General features: G+C 34.4%; 3 protein-coding genes across 3 annotated transcripts; 1 reads left to right on the forward strand and 2 right to left on the reverse strand.

The window, feature by feature from the left end:
- Positions 1-75: 75 nt before the first annotated feature.
- On the reverse strand, positions 76-3,893 carry LOC137831921 (protein LEAD-SENSITIVE 1). Its single transcript, XM_068639827.1, has 3 exons — positions 3,714-3,893; positions 3,355-3,579; positions 76-1,127 (listed from the first exon to the last, which is right to left on the reverse strand). The coding sequence occupies exons 2-3, from the start codon at positions 3,446-3,448 to the stop codon at positions 445-447; spliced, it is 777 nt and encodes a 258-aa protein (XP_068495928.1). The 5' UTR covers positions 3,449-3,579; positions 3,714-3,893; the 3' UTR covers positions 76-444.
- Positions 3,894-7,068: 3,175 nt separating this feature from the next.
- On the reverse strand, positions 7,069-13,052 carry FKGP (L-fucokinase/GDP-L-fucose pyrophosphorylase). The gene is made up of 6 exons (XM_068639832.2): positions 12,379-13,052; positions 11,762-12,126; positions 10,634-10,760; positions 9,549-10,547; positions 8,043-8,776; positions 7,069-7,668 (listed from the first exon to the last, which is right to left on the reverse strand). The coding sequence occupies exons 1-6, from the start codon at positions 12,938-12,940 to the stop codon at positions 7,276-7,278; spliced, it is 3,180 nt and encodes a 1,059-aa protein (XP_068495933.2). The 5' UTR covers positions 12,941-13,052; the 3' UTR covers positions 7,069-7,275.
- A 3,239-nt stretch (positions 13,053-16,291) lies between these two features.
- LOC137831924 (calcium-binding protein KIC) lies at positions 16,292-17,004 on the forward strand. The gene has a single exon (XM_068639833.2). It carries the CDS (start codon positions 16,484-16,486, stop codon positions 16,859-16,861), a length of 378 nt encoding a protein of 125 aa, XP_068495934.1. The 5' UTR covers positions 16,292-16,483; the 3' UTR covers positions 16,862-17,004.
- The last annotated feature ends 491 nt before the right edge of the window (positions 17,005-17,495 follow it).

The following is a 17,495-nucleotide window of genomic DNA, read 5'->3' on the forward strand; positions in this document are numbered from 1 at the left end:
CTTTCAACACAAAACTGTGTTACCATATCATTAAAAATAATGAATATCTTCATAGTAGAGAAACACTTAATAATGTGTGAAAAACATGATTAACAATATAGCATAAATATAATCAAATGTGATTTTCATGTCGCACAAGATTGTTCAATGACTATTGTAGGCAATGTTGCATTATGGGCAAATAAAAGAAAAATTGTCTCAAAGGAATACATCAGATTATAGTTACTACTACTGTAAGTAATATTATTGCAAATTCATCTCATGCACAACTTGAATAACTAGACAAACACCAATTATGGCAAGGAATAAGATAGAAACCATTCAGTCTTGTCTTACAGAAGGTGTAACATGCATGAAGACACATCTGCTATGAACTGGTGTATCAAGAAACAGTGAGGCACGAAGTAGCTTCGTGTGCGTATAAGAACGAAGTGCAATGCTAAATCATGTGGTAGTAATCTGTCTGTCTGAAGTTTCATTTTCAGCGACCTCCTCCTGAGGACCATTCCATCCAAGGTTTACAGCCAAATCTTCGACTGGAACCTTAATCACATCACTTCTGACACCAATGTCAGTTGCATATCTGCTCATGCAGTACATTCCTGCTGTTACAGTAGCAACACCAACAGGACTTGGCATTAACAACTTGAGGGGAGAAGAAATCATTGCAGCCAATGGGGCACCAATGATAGAAGAAGCTTGGCCACTTCTTCCAACCCCTTGACTGTCTTGTATCAAAAGACCTGTTTTGCAGTACAGGGCAAAATCCTCACAATTGTTCTGAAAAACATCATAATTACCAAAGCCGTTTTGAAGAAGATACATTGCTCGATGGATAACAGTCTCTGATGGGTCGGATGATGCAGTAGTGCATGTGCCACCCCTTATTCTGGTGAGGAAAACAGATGATGAAACTTCATATTCAAAACAGTAAAGAGATCCATTTCGAAGGAAGCAATCCAAGCAAGAAAGAACTACGCCACTGTTTAGCTGTCTGAATCCACAGTCAGGAAAGGTTGGACATGGGTTGGATGTTGGATCATCCAAGTTTGATGATGTCTCAGCAATTGACTTTAAGTTTCTTTCAGGTCTGAAATGTACAACCTTGCTTCCCCCAACAAAAATGCCTGCATGGTATTTAGATTTAATCAAAGTTAAATTTAAGCTTGATCTTTTTTTTTTATCAGCAAAGAATGAATAAAATTAAAGGGAGCATTTGGGTGATGTTTCAACACTTGTACAAAACAGTTTATACGGCACACAGCTACCATGGTATTCCCATTACACAAGAAGAAACAATCCCCCCGCCCCCCAAAACCTGCCTCTAAGAGCTCCAAAAAGTCTAAACCAAAAGTGCCCTGGTACAAAATGCCAAAACTCATACCCATACAGTTCTGTTTTCATAGGCAAAAATAAAATTTAAGCTTGATTCAATATACAAGATTTTCTAAATCCATTCTGAATTTAGTTAGATGCCATATATCTTGATCAAATTAACTTGAATAAGCGGTAAACTGCAGGAAGGGTTGATACTACAAAGCAATATCATCTCACATCGGGTTCTTACAAACTGGAAAGCAAACAGTAGGGATTTGCCTTCAAACTAACAAAATCAAACAATGACAGATATTCTTCATCATGGATTTCGTAAGGATTAGAAATAAGCAAGGAGGTCTTAGCAACTAAAGCTGAAAAGCTAAAGTATAATTGACCCGCAGCATACACTGAGACAGTGTAAAAGAAATGTGTTATACATGATGTAATGCAAAAACAGAATGATGACTAGTTGTTTATTAGTAAGAAAGCACAGCTCAGCTTCCCTTTCCAGTGAATCGTTCACTCATTGCTGATATAATTCGCATTGGTCATAAAATAGAGATTGTTCCTTGCATAGTAAAAAAATAGTATTGATCTTCATGGAAAGATAAATTCCCTAGCTATTTAGCTGCATCATCTACCTTGAAAACTTAGAATGAGAGGTATAACTCTACAAAAAGAGTAACAAAATACGGAGGCATATAAAGAAACATTTAAATAGACAAACACGTGATATTTCAAAAAATAATCCAAGCATTTGGCAGAGAAAGAAAAAGATCAAACTGATGGCAGGGTTAACCCACCTACAATGTTAAGAAAATAAGGAAAAATAAAGACTAAGTAACATAAAATTCTAATTCCGTGATGCCACAATCAACAGTCTTCTACGCAGAGAGTAATGACCCCTGAAACAGAACTTCCATTGTCCAAAACCACTATAAGGTTTTCATTGAACTACAAACTTATTTCTAGAAACTGTAAAGATGATTTGTATAGTAGCACAGTTACTATCATGACATAGGCACAGTATTTGTTCCATGACAAAAGTTCTCTCCCAAAGGTACTAAATTAGATTAATTTAAGTGGAATCTGAATGATACTTGCTTCATACTCGTCAATCAGTCCATATGAACATCTGCAAATGATAATTTCATTCATAGTTACAGGTAATTATGCTGAATTTCAAACAAATAAAGTCCGATTTACATCGAGTGGCAAGAAACCTTAGTTTAATTGAGAGCTTTGCTTCCTCGCTTTAACAAAGAAAAAGAACAAAAATCTTCTACCTACATACCTCTGCTTACAACTGTGTGCAGAGAATACTTAATCTTTATCAATTCAACCGTAGATAACTCCTAATCCAGGAAAATAAATTCATAATAAATTTGCTCAGATTTCATATGACCAATCCCATACACATTCTGCTTTAAAATGCCAATTTGACACGGTGTTGAATGTTTCCAAATTATTGCAATGCCTCCTAAACATAAAGCTTAACAAAATATGTTCATTGTGCCAATGCTAGCAGCATATGCACAAATAAAATGAGTCCGAATCCACACACCAGCGGGTAAAGGAACCAAAATCAAACGACATGGACATCAAGAAGAGTAGGAGAAACAAAAGGGTCACGGGACCCAGCAAACATCACACGAAAACTTAAACATTGAAAGAAGAAAAAATAAATCCTCTCCAACACCCATCAATTGAAAGTCAAAAAAGAACAATTTTTTCTTACAAATCACGAAACCCAAATTGAATTGACAAAGCAAAAACAAACGCTTTCCCCGTGGCGTTGGACGGGGGTCCTTCAACAACATCACTATCGACCCACTTGCAATTCTGCAAACACATCATGCATATTTTTTCTAAAACAGAAAAAGGGCAAACAAAAAAAAATACAGAGTGCAGGAGGCGATGCAGAAAACCCAATTGCTGAAAGTTAGATCACAGAAGCCACATTTCAAATAAAAAAAATCCAAAATTAACAAAAAACGGAATTTAATTTTGCGAAGAAAAAGAGAGATTGAGAAAGACCATGATGAGAATAAGTGAAAACAGCTCTGTAGGTGTAGATGTGGTCGCCAGGCTTGATCTCATATCTCTCCACCTTGTTAGAAATCAGACCCATTTCTCACTTTCACTCTAAAACTTGCCACTGTCACCGTAACACCGCTCCAAGCTTCAGTGGTTGTAGCATAGCAGAGCAGAAAGAAAGAGTGCCACTTTTGTTATTATATTGGACTTGGCCCCACACTAATCCTAATTATTCAACAACAAGAATATTATTTTATTGTTCTTCTGAAAATTAACTGAAAACCAAACGTAGTAGTGTGTGGATATGGCAATCATGGTAACCTTCTCCATCAACTACTCTCACCAATCCAAATGCTAACCTTTGTTAAATGTTTGTTTCTGTGGCACCTATCGATAGCGACGATGGTGATGATCATCATCACCATCATGGACTATGAATGGATGGATGGTATGATGGTGATTAATAATGATGGACCTTTGGCTAGTTTTTGTTTTTGGACTCTTCTCCTAACTGTTGACCCGGTGTGGACAACGGTGTCGAGTTACTAAACTATTAACGTAATACATGAATAATCCTTGAGGGCAGATAGATAACGTAAACATATTTGAAGTGGCAATTTTGCTACTCATAAATCTTATTTAATTGTTTCTTTTATAAGATACAAGTAGTTTTGCTTTTGCACTTGTGAAATTTCTTTCTTGATTTACGGATTTAAATAGAAATGCACATGTCACGATTATAATTTTTTTCAGTGGAGTCTCCATATATTTCATGAGTTTAATTTTGTTATGTGAAGTTTACGTGCATGCAGACTTCACTTTTTTTCTGTTTCCATATTAAATGAGTTTATATATATGATTTTTAATTTTAATTTAAGAATTTAATTTTATAATCATTAAATTTATAAATATTATCAAAAAGAGCAAAAGCTTGTGGGGATCTGGATGGTATAAAAGTTCGTAGAGGACCCTATCATAACACACTTGTTTGTTGACGACAGTTTTATGTATTTGAAAGATAAAGAGATGAAGAGTAGTAGCCTTAATATGAAAAGGCTGCACATTAAGCCATTAACATGGCAAACACGAAGATTTTATATGATGCTAAAATGAGCTTGTAAGTTAAATAAGTCATTAACATTGTTTTGGGAGTCTAAAAATGTTTGGGCACGAAAAAGTACTTGGACTTGCCATCTATTATTGGGAGGAAGAAGGCTGTGTTCAACTTCCTTGAAGACAGGGTGTGGAAGAAAGGTTAATAATTGGGGAAAACATTTATCAAAAGTAGGAAGAGAGATTCTTGTGAAGTTTGTGGTCCAAACAATCCTAACTTGCTATATGAACACTTTTCTATTGCTTGAATCCTTAGCCGAAGACTTTACAGAGGATGATGAACTCTTTTTGGTGGGGTTGAAACCAAAGCAATGGTGGATGAATAAATTGGATCAGTGGAAACAACTTATTGTGAGGAAAGAATGCAAAAAAATGGGTTTCTGACATCTCCATGTTTGGGAAGCAAGGTTGGAAATTATCTTTCGACCATGATGATGTAATATCAAGAGTTCTAAAAGATAAATGTCACCCAAAAGGGGTTCTTCTTGGAGGTAGTTTTGGGCCATACTCCAAGTTCTGTTTGTCATAACATCCATACTTCTAAGGTATTTAGTGGTTAGATGAGGTTTGAGTGCGCTTAGGTACAAAACTTCTGGATAGAAGCAGGTCTAGGTCAGTAGAATAGCAGAAAGATTTGTTGATGTCCTCTTTAGGGTTTTGGAGGTTACACCACTAGCTACTATAAGGAAGGTGGCCATGCTCTTATGGTCCCTGTGGCGGAGAAGGAATTGCAAAATCTGGGAGGATAAAGCATGCTCACCTAGGGCTGTTATTCAGAACGCAATGGAGAAGTTGACCCAGCGAAAAAAAATGCATCCAAAACAAGTGTCTGCTACTTGCAGAATGGTCATTGACTCTTAGTAGCCACCTATGGAGGGCTCCTTAAAATGCAATGCTGATGCAACTTTGTTCCCTTCCCTTGTAAGATATGGAGCGGGTTTGTGTCTACGAGTCCAGTATTTTATCCAAGCAAAATCTCTACACTCTGAAGGCAGTGGCTTGCATGGAAAGCCATCACTTGGCTAGCAAGTCTGAACTATAACATAGTCATTATTGAGCTTGTTTGTAAAGTTGCTGTAGATGAAATTCAAGGTGGGTTAACACTTTTTTTTTATTAGGTCTGTTCATAAACATGCGTATACAGAAACCTAGTTATTTCCAAACTTTGAGACGAGTTTTGTTAGGAGACAAGCAAATCATGCAGCCCACCAACTTGCTAGTGGCACCATTTTGTTAGTTGCCAAGTTTTTTATCACATGCCACACTGAATCTACCTAAGTTATCCAAAAAGAAATAATATGAGCTTCTTGAGTCAAAAAGAGATATCAATCAATACAATGTATTCTTAAAAATAGACTGAGAAGTATTGCGTGAATTTCATAAAAATTATAAGAAGTTTCATAAACAAAAAGTACTATGTTAATACTTAATATGTGTTTAAATGTATATTTTAACCAGACTTATAATCCTTTAATATAAATTCTATGCACAAATAATTAATATTAATCATTAAAAATATATCTATCTAACTACCATTTTAGAATGTATTATTGATTATATTTTATGGAGTTTGATTGATGTATCAGTATTGCAATAAAGTATCGAATTTTACATGTTGGATCCCAAAAAGCAACATGGCTGGGAAGAAAAAGTGAAGAAGTTTCTGCAGCAAAGGAACCCATGGGACTTTGGATTCTTTGCCACATGAACAAGTGATACCCCTCCCTCCCTTTTAACCCTTTTTATCACTCTTCTTTTTCACGTCACTGCTTTTGTAAAGAAATAATGAATAAATGGCAAAGATGGAAAATGATTAACACGTTCTCTGTCACTCTTTAGTGTGCAACAAAATTATTAAGGAGGCTCAACTGGTATGTCTATTACTGGTTATTTATGTCAAGTATGATTTTCCGTGGATTTTCTAACTGTTATTTTAACATATATCTGAAATCACAGCTCTTACTTTTACGATTCCTTAATAATTTAAGATAAGCTTGCAGTTTGAAGTGAGAGAGAGACCATATCCATAGGCTTGCAGTGTGACCATATCCAAAGGCACCTCACTTCTCAATGACCATTCGTCTCACTAGAGACCAAGCAAGAAAAAAATTATTCTCAATTTCGTGTTTAGTTTGCATCCTTCATGTTTGTCATTGCTATATGTAAAAATTAATGGATATTGGATATCTGCTTTGCTACGTATTTGATGACAGGCAATTAAACAATCACAGGATACATTTCAATTTTTTATTATGAGAAAATTCAGTACAGAACATGTCCTTGGAACTATCAATCACTCCGTTTTTATTCCAGATTTGGCTCAAGATTTGGCAAGGTGAAATATGAAGTAAATTGTACATTTGTACATCCATTTCTATAGGCATCTCCTCACTTGAAATAACAAATTCCTATTTCTGTGTTATTCCATTTCTCGTTCTGTTGCTTCGCTATAAATTCATAATCTGATGGTGTTCAACATGAACCATACATTAATGATATTCTAAGAATTTCTTTAAATTTTAACTAGCAAATATTTAGTGTGTTTGCAGATTTTTTTTTTATTCAGGTAAAATACAAAAATCACAAGTTAAACATTTAATATTATAAATAAAATATACTAATTAATTCCTTAAAAATAACATGTTTTGTTCAGTAAGAGGGAATACATTAAGAGATATAATCATCCTCAAGATAATGGACCCCGATCCAATATACAGAATAGAATATACAAAGAATGGAAAAATAAATTTGATAAAAAAAAAATACAACTGTCTAACACTAACAAAATATCGGTATTCATACCACGTATTATAGGAATATCTGCCAATCATATATTTTCACGTCAAAATGTTTTTCATGTTCTAGTCTGTGTCTCAGTTCCTTGGCACACTGTATATCCTTGGCAAGCAACAGAGCAAAGCCCCCACCACCAGCTCCAACCAGCTTGTAGCCACAGCAGTACGGAGAGGCAAAAGAAAACAGACTATCAACATACTCGTTGCTGCAGTAAGGGTCAAGTTCCTGATGCAATCTCCAAGCTTCTAGCATGATATCACCAAGTTCATCTAAGTCACAGTTCATCAAAGCTTCTCTCCCAATCTTTGCTAGTTCAACAAGGCGTTTGATACTTGATACAAGAAGATTGTCACGGCGAAGATATCTAATAACCACCTTCTGCAATACCTTATGTGCAAGTCGAACCTACCAAAAACAGTTTAACATACAATAGAAATCAAAGTTAATTATAGTTGTTATTGAATTAAATGAAGAGAAGCGGTAGCTACAAAATTACAAAACTGACTAAAATTTGAACGTTTTGTGATAAGACTTAGCTGTTGTTTGTATAAAGAAAGGAAACAAAGCAAAATAAATAACACATCCCACATACAAATGATTTCCTGTATGCCATCAACAGAAAACACAGTTACCCAAAGATCATTAGTTGCAAGATCAACTTACTACAAGCTTATAGGTAATATCAGATGGCAAATAACACTGAAAAGAGTCTCTTTGATGCAGAGCTCTCTGTGTAGGAATACCAGATGTATATTTCTATAAACAAACTGTTTACTTACTTGACCAGTAAATACCACAAGAAGTCTTTGCTGCAGCTCGGAAATTAACTGAGGGGAAGCCAACAGGGGAAAAACTTGAAGCCTCAAGGGAATTCCTGGAAAGCTTGAAGTACATTTAATCCCAGGGTACAAACCTCCTATCTGGTCCTGCCAACCACCTCCTGTACCCATAAGTTGCTCCAACACCAAAACAAGTCTAGCAACATTCTCAGTGCTGTCATCCCCATCAATTATCTGGAGAAGGCATTTCACCACTGTAGCAGCTAAGATACTAGAGGTACCCAATCCACTGCCACGGGGGACATTGGCCCATGTTTTGATGTGCATGCCCATATCTACAAGAATGTTATCATGAATAATTCCAGTCACAAGTAATGCAGATTTGACCAGCCGAAATGGATCGTCTCCATCAAATGGTGCACAAATAGATGTATAATCTTCAACAAACAACTGGTTATCTGCATCATCGGTAATTAATATTCCTTCTGTTTTAGTTGTCTCTATGATGGTGCCAATTGGTGACGAACCCTCCAAGCTTATTGCCATATTCAAAACACATCCAGCACGCTCAATGCTCCATGGAGGAGTATCACTCCAACCCCCAACAAAATCTACACGAACTGGTAATTCTACTTTAACCTTTCTAGGATGGAAAGACCGATGAATGCAGCTATTGTGATTGTTATTCTGGAATTCCTGACCGGAATGGCTACCAGGAGACTCTGATAAATGTTCTGCAGAAAAGACAGGTGAAAACTTCATATTTCTAATTTTGTTGCATGAGTTAAGAAGTAACGGTCTTGTTATTCATAATTTCATACACATATAAATTAGTGGAGAGTGTATATTACAAATAGTGAAAAGACTAACTTAAAAGAAGTTGTTACCAATCTTTTGGCGTCAAATGATCCAGAATAGAATTAATTATTCTTTTAGATACTCTATTCCAGTATTTTGAGAGGTAACAATAATATACAGAGAGAAAACACTTTGAGAAATTAATATTACTCACCATGAATTGCACATAGAAGCTAAATTCCTAACACTACATTAATTGATCTTTGTATTAAAATTGCGCATTCTTCTTAAAAATAATCACCATACTTTACATTTCCATTGATTATTGTGAAACCAGCAGGTAGTTTATAGTTTATAGTTATACTAAGTGTGCTAATAAACAATATTGTGGAAAAGAAATTTTGCAATATACTGTGCCTTTAAAGTTAAGTAGCCTGTGGAAAGCAGCAAATGATCCTTACTTTTTTTAATATAATTTAATATTGCATTCTCATAATCATTTCTCTAGATAACTTATCCTATGTTTAAAAATCATTAAATGAATCGTGTGTATTTTCTCTGTTAAGTTGAACAAAAGTCAAGTCATCAAGTTGTTCCAAGATTCCTCCCTGTTCTCCCACCAAAAAAATTGAATGCAAGATAGATGCCGTAAACTGTTTGCAAATTTGTTTTGAGAATGGCATCCTGGGACATGATTAAAACATGTACCTTTGAATCCATATCGTACTGCTGAAGCAGTTTCATCAGCCACAGCAGCCCAAACTTTGGGCTCCAACTCACATGCTGTCTCTTCTTCATTGCAAGCACGAAGAAGATCAACTTGCACCTGGTATGCCCGACTTTTGGGAAGTATATTAGAGTTTTGCTCCCGAACAATGGGGCACATAGCTAGGAAATCCTTACATGTTTCAATTCCAGAACCCTCTTTTTGAAGAATTTCTTTACATAATTGTGACAAATTGCGCCCCAGCATGCCATAGCTGATGCAAGCATTTGCAATTCCTGCTGCAAGATCAGCTTGGTGATTACTAGAATCTATGCATATTGTTGAAAAATCAATAGATCTATGCAATTCTTCCAAACTGATGCGCCGAGAATATCTCCACAAAGTAAGCATGGATTCACATTTTTCATTGGCTAAGCCCATCAACCACATTGCAACCTTCATCATTTGAACATACGGAAGTATGGGGAATATTTTTGAATTCCATAAATATTTTTCATCAGGGCCTGCAGAACCCCATAAGTCACTTTCTTCAATACCCAAATCATGTAAAATTTTCTTCCAAGGTTTCCCACAAAACGTACCATCTTTAGAGAGTGAACTTTTGGGGTTATCATGAAGGCCACAATATACTAGAACTCGCTCCCTATTTCCAATCAATGGAACCTCCCAAAGACAATGACGATCTGGAAGCATGAACTTGATTGAATTGTTGTCAAGAGGTATATTGACACCAACCGCTATACATAAGGAGCCAATATGGATTTCACCAGAAATGGATGAATCATATATGAGAGAATCTTCTCCGATTGAGACGCCGGGTGCAATTTTACTAGAAAGAATAATAGCAGATGCCGTAATGTCAGATGCAGTGGTTGCTGGAATAGAACACAGATGCCTTCTACCAACCAGTTCTGAGCCAAAACCACTGAGGTGATCTAAAACTTCATTTGAGGTTCCAAAATGCAAGAACAACAAATCATCTGAAATGGAAAAATATGAGTTTTAGTACAGATAGATAAGAGGAGAAACACAGATAAAGATAACATTGCAATTAGGCTTGACATACAGGCACAGTAGCTGAACATCTTCCTGTTTCCCAATTTATTGACTAGTTCTTCACCCAAAGGACGCTTTCTTAGCCACTCATGCTTTGCTGGTACCCAGGCAGCAACCAGATCTTCATATAAACTCATCTACACAACAAATAGTCTGTTCTTAGATAAAATACCTCCATTGTTCTACAAATGAATTAGACCACCAAGTGCTTCAGTAGGAACAATTGCGCAGATTTCATGCTATTCAAATAACACTATAAATTAGTTCTGTCAATTGTAATGTACTGCTCATTTGAAGAAACATAAACAAATGAATAGCAATCTATCCAGAAAGATCCAAACGTTAGATAACCAAACTATCCAAATGGGAAAAATAAATAAATAATCGTTAAGTAAAAAATTTTAAATTGGAAAGAAAACCTAGCATTATAGCATGGTGCCGAACCAAAGTAACTGCAGTAGGACCTAAGAACCTGGGTCAGAATTTCCAAGCAATATTGTTACATAAAAGGATTAATAGAGATCTCTCGACAACAATGCATTCGTATAATTTACCTTCACATTTTACCAAACAAGTTTTGAGATCCTTGCGTCACAACTCTAGAGAAAATTTTATCTAACCAAACTACGCAAAGATATGATTGACACTGGAATGAATAGTAAAGAGTCCCTGGTGTATTTATAACATTTACAAATTTATAATTTGTTTGCCAAAATGGAAATTAGTGTATGAAACGGAGTAGCCAATAGAACAGCATCATGCTCAGTTATTGGATCATGTTGCAGAATGTAAGAAAAAAAAAACAAATATGAGGAGGATACCACTTCCGATCATGTTAGTCCATATATATACAGATTTGGAAAGAAGTCTTTGCAACAGATATTAAGTCCCGCGTAATTATATCTCTTCTTACATTAAATGGCATTCTCGACCTTAACAAATAGAACAAAATGATTCAATTACAAATATCCATAACATAATTATTTTTGTAGTCAAATAAACTTATCTCTCAAATTGTTTTGTATCATATCCCTGTGTACACATGCAAAACAAAGAATTTATTAATCGTTACTTTCTTCTCTTTTCTTTTCCATCTCTAAAACTACAAAATATGTTCATAGTAAACAACTTAGTATACCTCATGTTTGCTCTTTAGGAGCTCTGAAATCATTTGCTGACAGGAAGATGCGAGTGTAACAAGCTCCAACCACGCCTTACCTCTAACTGTTATTATTCCAGTATCAAGAAGTGTTCTACCATCAGCTAGAATTGCCTTACTTTTAACTAGCTCATCTACAGAAGGTTTCTGCAGGAGATTATCAACTAAACTGACAGAATAATTTTGAGTTGAATGTTCAGTTTCAGCCGCAACTATGACTCCATGGTTTGCAGCAACATCAAGGGTGATTGGAACAGTGATGATACAGGAAGTGTCCATAGGAAGAGACACGAGGGATGCATCAAAACATGGGAGAACATCACCAGTCATGGTTAACATTCCACCTGTGAGGATTGAAAGAATTCTGTGAGTTAACAGTTTGAACATCTTAAAACACTTTTTGGTCATGTTTAATCACGTCACATGCAAAAACTATTTAACTTTTTGAATTACAATGCATAAAATGAAGACAAGAGCTGTTTTCGAAGTAAAAGTACCTACGATAACTGAAATTCAAGCATGTACATAAAACTATTCCAAATAAGCCCCGATAAGAGCTGTTTCAAATGTGTACAGTATATGAAGTGATGAATAACCTTCATTTCCAAAAGCTTGTCTTGCACAAGAAGCAATAGCAAGAATATGGTCGAAGAGGAGGGGAACGGGGCCATCAGGGTCATCGGCAGCCAAATAAGGAAGTGGCAGGAACACCTTCCCCATTGGGTTTGCCCACGGCACCCGTTTTGAATCACCTCCAGCATGGAGCAAAAGTATGTGCTTCTTCTCCAAAACAGAAACTGCATCGTCACTTCCATTTCCATTTGTCGGTGAGATTGAGTGACGGTAGTGGAGGGCGAGGGCGTGGATGGCATTGAGAGTGGCGGCGCCGGATCCGATCCGGCAGCCGAGAGGGTCGGGTACGGCGAGGGTGACGGTGGTCGAGGAGATCCGACCCATGCGTTTGGCCCGCTCCAGTTGCCAATTGTACAATTGAGCTTGTTCGGGGCTAGCGGCAGTGAGGACAATGGCATCCCAGGTTGGAACCCGAGAGGGGTGTCGGATCGACAACCTCAAATGGTACCATGATTTCCGCAGAAGGGAAACCAAGTCCTCCTTCTGTTTCACCCTCCACCACCTCTTTCCCCTTTCCCTCTCCATTCTCACTACCTCCAAGTTCCAACACTTCCACTCACAGTGAATTTGAACAAGAAGAAAACACAAGACCAACAAATGAATTACATGCCTGCTTTTTTCTCTCTTCTCCTGAGAAAATGACAGTTTCCTCAGAAAATAACACCCAGTGATAAAAAAAAAAAAATAATGGTAAAAAGGTAATTCTTTTAGTAAAAATAGTTAATCAAATTTTCTAAAAAATAATATATTATTAATGAAACTCATACAAATTCTTCATTTATTATACAGAATATATTTTTCAAATATAATACATAATTTCTAATTAAACTTTTTTTAAATTACCCTTATATTAATTTGCTCTTAGAAAAGATACTTCTTATCCTTCTACAACTGCCCTCTTCATTTTTTATTTTTCCATATCTCATATAAATAGAAAAGGATAAAAATATATTTCAAAAAGATCATTTTTATTTTTACAATATTTTAATTATAATATTTAATAATTATCTTAATTATTTTAAAAGTACGAATACACATGACTTATATTTCCACTAGTATAAATAATATAATTATATAAAATTCATCTCAAAATAATTTTTTTGGTAGAAAATAAAACATCACTAAACATATTTGTTAACAAATATATTTAGTGATATTTTCCTTATTAAAAAAATCTTTAATCGAAAATAAAAGATAATTTTACTCTCATACCATTTGTTTATCTTTTAAAATTAAGCATGAAAAAAAAACACTCTGAAGATGTTTGGCCATATATTTTTTTACTTTTATCATGCCTTGTAACTAATTTTTATGGAATGATTTAGAAAATTTACACAAATCATAAACATCTCTCTAAATTTATCGTAATTCTTCTTTTAAACAAGACATTCTATCAGAAAGTAATTACTTTTTTATAAACCAAATTTAACTTATGTATTCATATAAACATATTCACTTTTTAATTTATCCATATAATTTCTTAATATATTGAAAAAGATAAAGATTAACAATTTAAAAACAACTCTTTAAATCTAATAATCATGATATAGACATTATTGATTTATAAATTCCATTGATCAGATTAAAATAATTTAACATTTAAACTAAAGAATCTGTCACGTTCATAGTTAAAGAGTCGTTATTTATAATGCAAGACTATCTTTTAATAAAATTTTTTGGCACATCTATATATTATTCGAAAGTTATTTGTATATTTCCCCAATTTCTCACTTAATTGATCGCTTCTTTATTTTATTTAATGATTTTAATTTAATTTGAGTTGTTTAACATGCACTCACGAGCTTTATTTGAAATCATCCGTCTCAGTTGCAGGTGACCAACAACACATTTAACCTCCGAGTTATTTTTAATAACACCAAAAAGTTAAACCTAAACAGAAAAAAGAGAAATAATAAAGGTACAAATAATCCATGCGCAAAATTTAATCGTGTAAACAATCCTTCGTATGAATGATTCCTTTTGGAGAAGCAAAGGTACAAATAGTTAAAATGAAATATTGGGTAATCGTACTTTCAAAATTGTGTAAAACTCCAATACTTAACTTTCTCTCTTCTCTTGAAATTTTCTTCATCATAACTTGTATATAATCATATAGTTTTATTTAGAACTTTTCTCTCTTTTTAAGAATAATAATGTATAATTAATAATATTAAAGCTTCAATATATTTGTTTAGGTGAATTTAGATAGTACCTCAAACTGGTAGTACAATTGTTGATATATCGATTGTCTCATTGCTCCTTACTTATAATCTTCTCCTTTAATTGTTGGTGTTCGGTCATGATTGACTTGAAAAAGGTACTCTGACGATTAAGCAAGTAGTTTGTGTCAAGAGTGTATAGTGAAAACATATTGAAGCTGACCTTACACCTCCGTAGATAGTTTATTTATAGTGTTTAGTCCTGGACAATTATTGTAATGGACCGAATCAATGTTAGATTCCCGATTTATAGGGAGGTATATTGGTAAATTTGGAGAATATAAAAATATATCTAATAAGTAAATATTTTCCACTAAATCAGTGTTAGATGATTTATTGGGAGTGTTACCCTCAATTGGTGAGTCATAATCATGATTTGTATGTAATCACTGCTACCATTTATTGAGTGGTTTAAATGTATCTTAATGTGGTCAGTTGGTCACTAAGATCGAGTGACTAGCTCGTTTGGTACCGACTGATACAATAAATAATAAACCAACTTAGTAATATTTTTTTACTTAAATGTCACTATTTTATTTAAACAAAAAAGACATAAATTAAAACAATAGTTTTAATCTATATGTATTATCGGTATCTATAACCGAATACTCCACTACTGACATTTCTAAAATCAATCATTGAAAAATAAAGAACATTCCTTAATACGACATGATTAACTTAATACTACTCTAATACTGATATTAGCCTAATAGCTCATGTTAATCTTGATCCAACATCAAAGATCAAAACAAAGGTATACACATTCAACCTTATTTATTACTTAGAACTACTATATTTTAAATACTAACTTACACTTAGACATCGAAATACTTTTTTTCAGATTGCACTATTCTCCACCCGAAATCAAAAACCAAGAGAGCAATCTCAACGAGGACAATTGAAAAGACTCATCTCGGTCTCATACAAAAGCACTATCTATAAATAAACATAAAACAATATAAAAATAGTAAACAATAATATATTTAAAAATGATCTTTTTTTTCAGAGTCTATGCTGTCACAACTTCAAAGAAAGTTTAAGAGTCATCCTGATTTTCAATTGGCGAGTTTGTTAAGAGAACATTAAAAGTGTTATGACATTTAACATGTGATAAAAGAAATATGTGGTGATTTAGGAGGCACCGTGGCAAAAGACAAAAGGAAGGCAAGTTTGTGTGGTTTGGCAGCAAATAAATCAAGATGATGGCCCATTGGCAGATAAGCCAGATATACAATAGAAGCATACCAAAATTGTGCTATTGCCTCTGAAGCACAAGGACTAGAGGAAGCTTCGTGGAAGCCAAACTCTTGCATACTTCACGCACTCAAACATATGTTAAGTTCTATAGCATCACCAATATCCCATCTTTCATTCAAAGCGAATGGGTTAATTAGTGTTTAGTTACTTTATTTTAATTACTCATTTTAAGGTATTTGTTCATTTTTAAAATATTTTTTACTTTTGCTTTTAAAAAATAAATTGTATTTAGTATTTTAAAATTTCATTCACGTGCCTTGAATATTTTCTAACAAAATGAGAATGAGATTAAACTCCAAAAAACATAGTTAACTCGTGTTGCTTTTTTATAATATTTTTTCTATTTTTATCTCTTTGCAAGACAATTAATATATATTTGACGTCATACTCGGACTGTTCTCACATTTGGTATAGAATATTCTACGAATAAATTTTTCTAGGTTGAACAAGTCAGGTCTTGAAACTCTAGTTGAAGGGGAAAATATTAACATCTCTACAAAAACCAAGTCCTCCAAAGTCACTTTCTTCCTCCACCCTCGTTTCCACGTTTCACGATTAAAAGAAACAAAGAATCCATTCTCCTCCCAAAATCATGGAAATCAACCAATCCGCGAAAGAGACCGTGATGGAAGAAGAGTTCGAGGACTTGCTGCCAGTGATGGCAGAGAAGCTGGATGTGGAGACCTTTGTGTCTGAGTTGTGTGGAGGTTTCAAGCTTCTGGCCGATCCAGAAACGGGTTTGATCAGTGGTGAGAGTTTGATGAGAAATTCAGCTCTATTGGGTATCGATGAGATGAGCAAAGAGGAAGCAGAGGCCATGGTTAGACAAGGTGATCTTGATGGGGATGGGAAGCTCAATGAGACTGAGTTTTGCATTCTTATGCTCAGGCTTAGCCCTGGGATCATGGAAGAAGCCGAGGCCTGGCTTCACAAGGCACTTCAACAAGAACTCACCAAATCCTCAACTTAAACTCCACCCTTCTGCAATCAATTGTAAGTTATTTGTGTGTCATGGGTGTATCATGCAAGTTAAATAAACTCACTTCACACTCTATGAATGTTTTCTAAAGGTAATTTAACTATAATGAAATGAATGCGACAGAAGTTAAATTACATACACTTCTTGCACTTCTAGCTCACTCACTAATACTATTAAAAGCATTCGATAGTTTCATCTTATATCAGAAATAATTGAATTTCGTCCCAAACCGACAGTCAATATGCACATCTGAAATATAAAGAAAGAAGTCTTAATATATAATCGATCAGATATTGTTTTAGAGATTATGTAAATTCCAAAATTAGATCTGGATATATATGTTTAAAAACTTTAGTACTCTCTCTATAAGACACATTTTAAAAGTTGTTGCCACTTTTTATAAGATTTATGATTTTTATACAACTTTAGATTTGTTTTTCTTATTTATCCTTGTTAAATATTATGAGTATTTGTGTTTATATTAATGAATAGTGAGAAAAATAATTAAAAGTCATTAATAATAAAGGTTAATTTAGTACATTGACCAAATTAATTAAAAAATTCAACTCGATTAGTTATTTTTATTAGTAGTTGTGATTATGATAAAAATATCTGATATTAAAAA

The sequence above is a fragment of the Phaseolus vulgaris genome, chromosome 6 (assembly GCF_051622355.1).
Source record: "Phaseolus vulgaris cultivar YP4 chromosome 6, ASM5162235v1, whole genome shotgun sequence".
Lineage (NCBI taxonomy): Eukaryota > Viridiplantae > Streptophyta > Magnoliopsida > Fabales > Fabaceae > Phaseolus > Phaseolus vulgaris.

Bases quoted from the DNA above. Each gene is read 5' to 3' on its own strand.
- LOC137831921 (XM_068639827.1), bottom strand. From the start codon at position 3,448: ATGGGTCTGATTTCTAACAAGGTGGAGAGATATGAGATCAAGCCTGGC. The intron at 1,128-3,354 runs GTCTTTCTCAAT...AATACCATGCAG, and splicing joins TTTCACTTATTCTCATCATG to GCATTTTTGTTGGGGGAAGC.
- FKGP (XM_068639832.2), bottom strand. From the start codon at position 12,940: ATGGAGAGGGAAAGGGGAAAGAGGTGGTGGAGGGTGAAACAGAAGGAG. The intron at 10,548-10,633 runs GTATGTCAAGCC...TTTCCATTTCAG, and splicing joins GATGTTCAGCTACTGTGCCT to ATGATTTGTTGTTCTTGCAT. The intron at 8,777-9,548 runs GTACATGTTTTA...TCTTTTCTGCAG, and splicing joins AGTACGATATGGATTCAAAG to AACATTTATCAGAGTCTCCT.
- LOC137831924 (XM_068639833.2), top strand. From the start codon at position 16,484: ATGGAAATCAACCAATCCGCGAAAGAGACCGTGATGGAAGAAGAGTTC.